Source organism: Danio rerio, chromosome 12 (genome assembly GCF_052040795.2).
Source record: "Danio rerio strain M-AB ecotype USA chromosome 12, GRCz13ab, whole genome shotgun sequence".
Taxonomy (NCBI): domain Eukaryota; kingdom Metazoa; phylum Chordata; class Actinopteri; order Cypriniformes; family Danionidae; genus Danio; species Danio rerio.
Window position 1 is genome coordinate 47002501 of NC_141032.1, and position 12500 is coordinate 47015000.

At 39.3% G+C, this 12500-nt stretch overlaps 1 protein-coding gene across 6 annotated transcripts in view; it reads right to left on the bottom strand.

Moving 5' to 3' along the window:
• The window catches only part of dock1 (dedicator of cytokinesis 1), a 502920-nt gene that overhangs the window by 121283 nt on the left and 369137 nt on the right, over window positions 1-12500 (bottom strand). For all 6 annotated transcript variants that reach the window (XR_015944908.1, XR_015503568.1, XR_015503567.1 and 3 more), the window contains 2 exon segments: window positions 6566-6624; window positions 3379-3527 (listed from right to left, as the gene is read on the bottom strand). Coding sequence is in view for 3 of the 6 variants with exons in the window: in XM_087275373.1 (XP_087131499.1) it covers window positions 3379-3527; window positions 6566-6624 (208 nt within the window). In the remaining 3 variants the exon portion in view is untranslated.

Here is a 12500-nt window from a genome sequence, read left to right on the forward strand (position 1 = left end):
GACATTTAGATAAACAGACAGACAGACAGACAGAGACAGACGGAAAAACAGTCTGAAAACAGATGTCTGAATGGATAGACAGACAGACAGAAAGACAGAGACAGACAAACAGATAGACGGACAGAAAAACAGACAGACAGACAGACAGACAGAGACAGACAGAAAACAAACAGATGGGAAAACAGACATATGGTTATACAGACAGACGGGCGGGCAGACATCCAGACGAATGCTAAAACAGACAGATGGGGAGGGGAGAGACATACAAATGAACTGACAGACAGACAGACAGACAGACTGACAGACAGACAGACAGACAGCCAGACAGACAGACAGACAGACAGCCAGACAGACAGACAGACAATTGTTTAAAATACAAGACAAGTTAAACAGTGAAGACCAAGGTCATAGGATGCTAAAGTGTTTTTCTACACACACAGGCCTGTTTAGCAGTTTCTTTAATAACCCGTTCAATCCAGCCATTACCTTTTCCTCTAAACTATATATATAGTTCATTAATTAAACCAAAGGCTCAAAATCCACTGCACAAGATGTGACTGACACTCAGTGCGTCATTACTTGCATTAACCACAGCGTTCTGCAGCCCTCAGTATGCATCTCATTTTAATGATATCCTCGTACGTCCCACAGGACAGACAGGTCTGAGCACGCAGATACTCACTGATCCTGTGAGGCTCATCTCAAACTCCTGCTGCAGTTTACTCGGAAAATAAATGAAAGTGAACTCTCACATCTGTAGATCATCATAGCAGCAAAGCGTATCAGAGGAAGCCGAGGAACCGTAACCTTCCTGCAGTGATCTTTGAGCTACATGAAGAGCTCTGCGGGACGTCACACACCCACTGCATTCTAATTTGTGCACTATATAGTATGCAAGATGAGTTTTGGCACATACTAAGATAATACTGTGATGAATTGAGAACGCAATGGATAGATTTTAAGACTAATGTTTTCAAGTGCATAACAGAAGTGGTCCTTCAAAGACATGGAAACTAGCTATTTTTAAAATCCACACATGTCTATTAGCACGTTGTGACTGTTTACTTGAAGAATATACTTGGAAAAACCTGAAGTAATGTGAAGATTGTGTGCTTAAAATGGACAGTTCACACAAAATGACCCCCCAAAACAAATTACTCAGTTTTTTTTTTACAATTTACTCACCCTCGAGTTGGTTCTAAACATTGGAAACATTTTATTTTGATGGTCCCTATTGCACATTTTGTTGACTAAAAGTTGCATTGCAGCTACATGCCAATTACTTCTAATTGGAGTATCAGTAGACTGTTTGCTTAATATCTGCTGATACTGCTCCTTCAACAGACATTTAACTGACTATAAGAAACTTTGCAAGAACATGCTATGTTGATTCTTATGTTAAGTCAATGCAAAGGCGTGAATAGACATCCTGCGGGCCGATACACACGAATGACATGGCGCAAATAACACGAATTGAGCGAATGGCGTGGAGCGAAATGAACGTTTTGCACATTTGACGTGCTTCAATTGCGCAAACCGCTCAGGTTCGAAAATCTAAACTTTACTGGACATTCGCGCCACGTTAACCAATCAGGAGCTTGCTCTTCTCGGGGCGTGATTATGATGTAGCGCCTGTTGTTGGTGTCCCGGGGGAAACTCCTCCTGCACACACCGACAACAGTTCATCAAACTTGGCTCAGTCAGAAGCATCGCTGAAAGCTTCCAGCATCCAGTTAAAGTTTCTGGAGGAGTTTCTGAGCTCACAGAGCTGGGTGCACCTCTGAAAGGATCTAGTGGACTCCAAATGAATCAATGCTGTTTTTCAGCCTTTATAAAGCGCATAATCACAGTTATTCTCTCAATAAAATCCATGTTAGCTATTTAGCAATAAAGCTACAGTCACCGGGCAGACAGAAGCCCTGCTCATTAACAAATCTGCATCTGTTGTGAAGTGAATTTTATGCGCGAATGAAGCAGATTTGACACGCGAATAAAGCGGATTGTGACACAAGAATGAAGCGAGTAAACTTAAATGTTGACGTGCCTATTTACGTGCGAATAACCTAAACCTAAACCTTTATAAGTTTCACACAAAAAATAGGATATTTTGAGAAAAGCTGAAAGTCACTGACTTCCATACATTGCCAATCAAATGTAGAATACAGAACTTTGATTTTTGGGTCATCTACATCTTTAATATTTCAATAAATGTCTAACCTTCTAAATTCATGGTGCAGTCTGCAACCCAGTGGTTGAATTAGGTATTGCACCCCTGGTTCAAAACATGCACGAGACGGTTGCCAGATTGACAAAACCAAAAAAAGGCTGATTTAAGTCGTGTTGTAAATAAAAGCAACGGCACGCGATAGTAGGCATATTTTCTATATTCAAGAGTTTTTGCCCTAACCAGCACCAGAAATTCATATTTTTAAATCTACTTTTCTATTTCTTACATCTGAACAACAGAGAACTGTCAATAATCACCTCAGGTACATCTAATTTGTTTTATTCAGTGTTAAATGCTAATAATGTGAGTCTAAATGACATTTCACATGACATTTATTGCCATACTACTGAAAGCAGCAGAAGATAGTTCATCTCAGATCTAGAAAATAAATTAAACCATTTGAAATTGAACTTCAGAGCTGTGACTGTGCAAGTCAACACATATCAGTGATTTAGCATCTACATTTAATAATGTTAAAGAGGTTTAATATGTATTAATTAGATTATACACCTTACCATTTTGTCAGAGGGCAGTGAGTGCACTATTCTGTGTTTCCGAATGGCTATATTTAAATTACTGTCATGTTGCGTCTGGTCAGACAGCTAAATTGCTTCTCACTGCAAATCTCGTCACGTAGAGTGTTGTTAAGACAAGACCTAAAGTTTACGTTCGTTATGTTTAAGCTATTATAATAACCACCTCATGTAGAACTCTGAATCTCTGAATCCTCATTTCGGAGGCTGCTACTGTCCACCGGAGGTCGCATTTGCGGTCGTGGACGCATGCTTTGAGATCCTTCATGACTGAATGAATCACAACAATGCAACTCAGGGAGCTGTAGTATAATTGGCTAAATTGGCGATGGGCGGGTTAACAGAACCAAAACAATAACAGCTGTTCTGGCACATACAAAGCAGAATATCTGACTTTCAGATAAACAAGAATGTTCACTTAGCATATTTCTTCAATATCTGCAAACATATTATGGTATTTCTACGCTTTAGAAGAGGCACTTACATACAGCACCTTTAATCAAGCTGTTGTTGTATATTTGTTTTGGCTAAGGTACCTAACAATTTTGAATTTGAAAGAAAAGGCTGCTCTTCATACAGCAAGAACGTGTTAAACTGATGTGTGAGAGGAACACTGACCGTCTGGAAGCAGCGTCTGAAGTGAAACTCGCACTGCATCATGTCAAAAAAGATGGGAATAGTGGCTTTTCGCAGTTCGATCTCCGGAACCAGCGTCATCTCTAGAATGGGACCCACCATCTCCGGGATGAACTTGATCTTGTGTGGACCTGCAGGAGGTTCAGATGAAACATGAATGTGTGTGTGTGGAATCAAAATGCACAATGTTTATTTTGCTAGCAAACATTGCTATTCTTTAGCTGAAGAATTAATCCATGCTAAGTAAGCCACTGAAAAAAAAAAAAAGTGCTTGTTTTGGTAACTTTCAATCAAAGTCCGACCATTAGCTTCTGTGTTTTAAGACCTAGTCCTTCTCTGATGATGTTAGTTTGACAACTTCAGCCATGGTATTTTTACCACACCCCATTTTGCAGTTAGTTTGATATAAGTGAATGATGTTAAAAGAAAAGTTCTGCCCCCAACTCAATATTCAGGTTCAGTTGGAAGTACACTCACTGGCCACTTTATTAGGTATACCTTACAGGTACTAGGCTGACCCTTTTTGCCTTCAGAATTGCCTTAATTCTTCGTGGCATAGATTCAACAAGGTACTGCAAATATTCCTCAAAGATTCTGCTCCCTATTGACATGATAGTATCACGCAGTTGCTGCAGATTCGTCGGCTGCACATCCATGATGTGAATCTCTCGTTCCACCACATCCCAAAGGTGCTCTATTGGATTGAGAGCTGGTGACTGTAAAGGCCATTTGAGTACAGTGAACTCATTGTCATGATCAAGAAACCGGTCTGAGATGATTCACACTTTATGACATGGTGCGTTATCGTGATGGAAGTAGCCATCAGAAGATGGGTGTCATAAAGGGATGGACATGATCAGCAACAATACTCAGATAGGCTGTGGCGATGACATGATGCTTAGTTGTAATATCCCTCACACCATTACATCACCACTACCAGCCTGAACCATTGATATAAGGCAGGATGGAACTATGCTTTCATGTTGTTGACGTCAAATTCTGACCCTACCACTTGAATGCTGCAGCAGAAATGGAGACTCATCAGAGCAGGCAACGTTTCTTCAATCTTCTATTGTCCAGTTTTGGTGAGCCTGTGTGAATTGTAGCCTCAGTTTCCTGTTCTTAGCTGACAAGAGTCGCACCCGTTGTGGTCTTCTGCTGCAGTAGCCCAGTGTTAGACGTGTTGTGTTGTGTTGAGAAGATGCTCTTCTGCAGTCCTCGGTTGTAACGAGTGCTTATTTGAGTTACTTTCTTTCAGCTGGAACCAGTCTGGCCATTCTCCTCTGACCTCTAGCATCAACAAGGCATTTGCGCCTACAGTACTGCCGCTCACTAGATATTTTCTCTTTTTTCACACCGTTCTCTGTGAACCCTAGAGATTGTTGAGTGTGAAAATCCCAGTAAATCAGCAGTTTCTGAAATACTCAGACCAGTCCGATTGGCTGAACCAGCTTTAGGGTGTACCTAATAAAGTGGCCGGTTAGTGTAATAAAACAAAAGTCTCTGCAACTTCTGGCTCAAGCAGCCTTTAACTTGCCGAAACCCTCTCCATATTTCTTTAAGACCTCCTGTGTTTGTTTACAGCGCGTGTCTGTGTTATTTCTGCCGAAGTGAGGGGAATATCGTCTCCTCTCTTGTGACTAACATCAACTTTTATGTATTTTGGCGAGGTGTGTACAACTTCTATTTTGGAGGCACGATTTCAAAAGCACTCAAAAGACTGACTTTCATCCGCACCGCGCTAATCTTCAGAGTTTCACACAATCGCAGCTCTGAATAGAGGCAAACATCTCTGAATCTCTGGTGTATGCGACTAAACCTGGTATCAAACGCTGAGAGCTAATGAACAAGTCGAGAAACACGTCTGCCGTGAGGTGGCAAAAAGCTCCTTGAGAAGAACGAGGAGCTGGAAATACTCTCGCAGCGGTGCTTCCTCAACTGTCCTGCCACTAATTAGCACCTTCACTTTTAGAGTGTTTCCTTTGCATGGCTCTAAATAACTCTGAGGTGTCGTGGTCGGAAAATAACCCGCTCCAATCAGTAAGCAAAACAAAAATGTGGCAGACAAAAGCTGAGCTGAAATAAATAAGGAGTCATGAATCACTTTGTGTGCATGCTAGGGAATATCTCAAAGGGGACCTATTATGCAAAAATCACTTTTATAAAGGGTTTAAACACAGTTGTGTGGCAAAGTGGGTGGATATAAGCAGCTACTAATTGTACAAATGTATTTATTATAATTTTTATAATCACGCTTCTGCAGAAACGCTTTGACATTCTCCCTTTGTATCATCAGAGGGGGAAGCCCCGCCCACTAGTGACCATCTCTCCCTCATTAGCATATGACGTTAGTCTTGTTTTGGAATCTGCCACTATGCTGACACATAGGCATCTGTAACTCCGCCTTCCTTTGAAAAAAAGAACTTATTTAAATTTAAAGCGACAGTCACCAACACAGCACAATTAGAATCAAAGCCTAAAAGGGTCTGTTTCAGAAAGGTCATTCATTCATTTTCTTTTCGGCTTAGTCCCTTTATTAATCCGGGTCGCCACAGCGGAATAAACCGTCAACTTTTCCAGCACATTTTTTACGCAGCGGATGCCCTTCCAGCTGCAACCCATCTCTGGGAAAATTTTCAGAGAGTTATAAAACATTATTTGTGACATATTTTAAGCTAAAACTTCACACACACTCTAGGGTCATCAGAGATTTATTTGCAACAACACAGTAAAACATTATAATTTTATCATATATACAGTGTAAAAAAATCTTGATAATAATAAAGCATTATATTTGTATAATAATTTTAATGTTTATGAAATTAATGTACAAATACTAATTAATTTTATATATACATTTAATGGTATCACTTTATTTTAATGGTCCCTTTAACACATTTTGTTGAATTTAAGCTACATTGCATCTACATGGCAACTAGTTCTCATTAGATTATAAGTAAACAGTTAGGTTGGGGTCAGTCTAAGAGTAAGTTGACATGTTCTTGCAAAGTTACTGATAGTCAGTTAAATATCTGTTGAGGGAGCAGTGTCAGCAGATATTAAGCATATAGTATATATATATATATATATATATAATGTTCATTTTTCTGCTTGTAAAAGAGAGAATAAGAGTATAATATCTGATCTCTATATTTTTCATTCTACTCACCCAGGTTGTACCACATGTCTCGGATCTCGAATCCAATCTGTCGCCTCATGTCTTGATATCTATAAAACACAAGCATGAAGCCATCAGAGAAACCCTCAGACACATTAAAGCTACAAACTATCTGGAAGTACATCTCAACGGATCCTCCTAGAATAGAGAAACAGCTACAGTCAACTTTAGACACCTTCATGATATTCACCTCACAGGAGTGAATGGAGCAGAACAGAATCAACGTCACATGAGTTTAGTAGAGCGACAGCAGACGAGAGCGCGGACCGTCCCTCATGTTGCTCTGCTTTTGAGGAAAGTGTGAAGTAAGCAGTGTGTCAACAGATCTCTTCTGCTTTAGCTCCAGCGTTCATTACCGCTGACATTTCAGGACGCCGTGGCCCTCAGCTGAATCCTGAGCCTCCATTGATTGCTTTGTCAATACCTTCTCATCCAGTGGTAATTTATGATGACAAGGACGCGGCGCTCCACACACTCTGAAGACTCTGGAAACTCCTCTGACTCTTTATTTCTGCGGTTTGACCCTCATTACTGATGCCTAATCATTTCTCTGACAGAGACGCCACACTGCAGATGCATGCTAACATATACATCAGTTCACCTCATCTAGTCTGACCGTGTGTTATACTTATCCATCAAAAAGCGACAGATTTGTGTTGTTTGTTCAAACTTCTTATTTAAAATGAGCTGAAGCAACACAATTCTTGAGGTTTTTTTGGGACAGCTTGATTGGGTTTATGTTCAATCTATTAAAATTTGTTTAAGTCAACTTTATTCATTTTTTATGTTGCCCCTATACAAATTAATTGTATTTTTTGTGTGTAGTGAGTAATGTTAGAAATGCTTTTGTTTTAAATAAATGCTTTTCTAATAAATATTTTTTAAATAAAAAACATCAAAGTAATTAATGAACTTTTAATTTTTGTTCAAAATTTATCACAATTTTAACAACTCTCTACTAGCCGGGTTTCCAGCTAACTCTATCAAACCTCTTCAGCTGCTCCAGAACGCACCAGCATGAGTGGTCTTTAATGAACCTAAAAGAGCACATGTCACTCCGCTGCTCTTCCCGTTGCACTGGCTGCCAGTTGCTGCACGCATCAAATTCAAAGCTCTGATGTTTGCTTACAAAGCCACTTCTGGCTTTGCTCCTTCTTATCTGCTCTCAGTTCTGCAGATTTATGTGCCCTCCAGAAACTTGCGTTCTGTGAATGAACGTCGCCTCGTGGTTCCATCACAAAGAGGGAAGAAAACACTTTCCCGAACTCTCGCATTCAATCTGCCCAGTTGGTGGAATGAACTCCCTAACTGCATCAGAACGGCAGAATCACTCGCTGTCTTCAAGAAACGACTAAAAACTCAACTATTTAGTCTCCACTTCACTTCCTAATCTGCAATTGCCTCTCTGGCTGTACCACTAACTGTATTACATAAAAAAATGTTTTGCTTCTTACACTTTACATACCTGAAACTTGCCTACAGCACTTATTCATTGTTGCTCTTATAGTTGTGTAAATTGCTTCCTTGTCCTTATTTGTAAGTCGCTTTGGAGAAAAGTGTCTGCTATATGACTAAATGTATATGTAAATGTAACTTCCTCTAAAATGTTGTCATTGGGATGAGCTCAGACATTTTTAATTCAGACTGAAGAGTCTGAGCTCATCCCAATGACATTGTTTCGCTCTATCCTTTTTAACAAACAACAACAGTCCATTTTTCAATGCATGTGTTTTTAAAATTGAAATGTGGTAAAGCTAAACAACTGAACTGTATTTTTTTATTATATTAATTTTCTTTTTATTATTAAATATTATGTATATATATATATATATATATATATATATATATATATATATATATATATATATATATATATATATATATATGTATGTCTGTATGTATATATATATATATATATATATATATATATATATATATATATATATATATATATATATATATATATATATATATATACATACAGACATATATATATATATATATATATGTATGTCTGTATGTATATATATATATATATATATATATATATATATATATATATATATATATATATATATATATATATATATATATATATATATAAATTGTGTGTTGTTGACCTCTTGGCCAGGACACCCTTGTATCAAGATCTTGATCTCAATGGGTTTTTATCTGGTTAAATAAAGAAACATATATCTAACCTTATATTAATGTCTTATAATGTTGTGTACTTGCTGGACAATGACTAAATGCACTACAGAATGTTACATTTACACACAACGACAAATTACTTGTAAACGCATTTAGAGTGTAATACTCACTACTCTTGAGTACTCTTGAAACTTTTTACTCATGCTTTGAGTAATTTTTACTACAGATAATTTTACTCTACTTGCACTACATTTTAGGCAAGTAATGGTACTTTCACTTGAGTGTGATTAATCAGTAATCTTTCCACCACGGAATAAAAAGTAACCCAAACAGATTTGGAAAAAGTGAAGGTTGAGTACATTTCCAGAAAGGAGTGACCTTCCCTTTAATAAGTGAATCTGGAGCATTCCTGTAAAGCAAACTGAGATAATGAATGTTTCTACTCACACTCGTCTCAAACACTTCATTTTCCCGCTCTGATCTCTCCATTCACATGCGGACGCCTCTGACCTGCTCTCTTAATGACTTCACCTCCTCCTGACGTCCTGTGGCCTTTCTCCTCTCTCTCTGTCTGTTTCCAGCTAAGCACCGCTGTGCTATAATTTGTCCGCAGTGACAGAACGAGAGGCAGAGAAAGACAGACAGCGAGGGTTCGTGTCCCCGCACTCATACAGAAGAGAAAGACGAGTCTGTTAACACTCACACTTGTCAGCCTGCGGGACGCGCGCTGGAGAGAGATGCTAACCGAATATAGCGAAGACACATGAGGAATAGCCAGGGACACCCCATGCTCTTCTGTTAGCGGTGCTTGCTAAAGTGGCTCATACTGAACACGAGTCTAAAATATCTGGGTTAACGGGAAGTTGCTGAGACATTATTTCAGTATGTTAGGGGCTGAAAACAGAATATTGAGTAGGGGGCGGGGCTTTTTTGCATATCATTCCCTGGTAGCAAATAATAGTAAAAGGGGTGTGGTTTAGAATTTTGTGGCTGAAGCTGTCAAACAGACATCATGTCCTTGTGATAAATAGGATTAGTAAATGCCTGCAATATGCCCTAGCAACCATATAACAACCTCCTGAACAAATTTTTACCACCCTATCAACAACATAACAAACACACACACAAACATCATCATTACACCTTACCAATCTCACAATACCCTCGCTAAATGCACAGAACACCCTAGCAACTGCATATCAACAACATAGCAACAAACACACACACACATAACAACACCCATAACACCTTACCAATCTTACCAAATGCCCAGAGCACCATAACAACTGCAGTCATTTAAAACCCCATAACAACCTCAAAGCAACACCCTAACATTTTTTAGAACACCCTATCAGCAACATACAGTAGCAACAAACAACACAAACACACAGATAAAACTGAGAACACCTTACCAATCTCATAATAGAATTAGCAAATGGCTGGAATATGCCCTAACAACCACATAACAACACTCTAAACCCATTTAGAACACCCTATAAACAACATGGCAACAAACACACACACATAACACCAGTAACGTCTTACCAATCTTACAATACCCTTACCAAATGCCCAGAACACCATAGCAACTACATCATAGCCTAAATTCATTTATAACACCATAACAACCTCAAAGCAACACCCTAACATTGTTAAGAACACCCTATCAACAACACATAGTAGCAACCAACAACACACACAGATAAAACTGAGAATACTTTACCAATCTCATAATAGAATTAGCAAATGGCTGGAATATGCCCTAACAACCACATAACAACACCCTAAACCCATTTAGAACACCCTATCAACAACATGGCAACAAACACACACACAAACAACAGCCATAACACCGTACTAATCTCATAATAGCCTTAAAAAAATGCCCAGCACACCCTAGCATGACACTTTTAACTCAATTATAACACCATATCAACCTTAAAGCAACCCCCTAACCTCATTTAGAACTCAATACAAAATACATTAGCAACAAACAACACACACAAAACTAAAAACACCGTACCAATTCAATTCAATTCACCTTTATTTGTATAGCGCTTTTACAAAAGTATATTGTGTCAAAGCAGCTTCACATAAAAGATCACATAGAGGTAAATTGGAACAGTGTAGTTCAGTTTTTAAGGTAAAGTTCAGTTCAGTTTAGCTCAGTTTAGTGTGCTTTAATAATCACTACTGAGAGTTCAAACACTGAAGAGTAAATCCATCGATGCGAAGCTCTACCAATCCAAATGGTACCAATCTTATGGTAGGAGTATTAAATGCCAGGAATATGCCATGGGAACTGCATAAACGCATTTAAAGCACACTATCAACAACATGGCAACAAACACACACTAACAACACCTTATCAATCTCTTAATAGCCTTGCTAAAACGCGCAGAACACCCTAGCAATGGCATGACACCCTAATCTCCCTGCTGAAAAATCCAGCTTTAACCAGCCTAGGCTGGTTGGCTAGTTTTAGCTGGTCGACCAGGCTGGTTTTAGAGGGATTTTGGCCATTTCCAGGCTGGTTTCCAGCCATTTCCAGCTTGGTCTTAGCTGGTCAGGCTGGAAAATGACCAGCTAAATCCAGCTAAAACCAGCTTGATCAGCCTGGTTTAAGCTGGACATAGCTGGTTTTGGCTGGACTCCCAGCCTGGCTAGGCTGGTCAAGCTGGTTTTAGCTGGTCATCTCTCAGCCTGACCAGCTAAGACTAGGCTGGAAATGGCTGGAAACCAGCCTGGAAGTGGCCAAATCCCCTCTAAAACCAGGCTACCAGCTAAAACCAGCCAACCAGCCTAGGCTGGTTTAAGCTGGATTTTTCTGTAGGGCTCATTTATAACACAATAGCAACCACAAAGCAACACCCTAATCTCAATTAGAACTCCCTATCAACAACATACAGTAGCAACAACCACACACATACACCTTACCAATCTCATAGTAGGATTAGTAAATGTCTGGAATATGCCCTAGCAACCGCATACAAACAACATAGCAACAAACACACGCACCTTACCAATCTCATAATAGCCTTACCAAATGCCAAGAGCACCATAGCAACTGCATGATAGCCTAAAGTCATTTGAAACACCAAAACAACCTAAAAGCAACACCATAACAATAGCCCCTTTCACACAGTGATACCGGTAAATATCTGGAAAATTTCCGGAACAACTTTACCGGTATATTCAAAAAAGCGCTGTTCACACAGGCGAGGACGTTACGGAAATTTTCCGGAAAAGATCATTCACACATCCATTCCAAAATACCGGTAAATTCTGACATCATTCACCACAAATGAGCTTTAAACGGCTGCGCTTGCATTTGTAAACATTTGACTAAATTACAAACTCTGTGGATGATCAATATTGTGAACAACTTTCGCAGGATCACTTTCGCATGTCGAGATGTTCATAATATGTGCGTGAGCAGGCGCTCACAGGCTGTTTCACAGGCACACGCAAAGCTTGAAGGTAAACAAACAACGGCTTATCATAAGCATCTCATCGATGATTATTTACACAGTTGGCATTAAGAAGAACATATAAACGTGATCTGACTAACTTCTAGCAGCTAAATGTGTCTGGAAAAATATTCAAAGGTTTTTATTCTCGTAAACCGCGCGGACGTAAATGCGTCTGACTGTTGTGATTGGCTAAAGCAGACGTCTCACGTCAGCACATTCTAGACGTGCACGCGCTTATTACGGCATTCTTCCTTCTGCATTCACACAGCGCAGCATTCCGGCAAATTGCCGGTAATGTTACA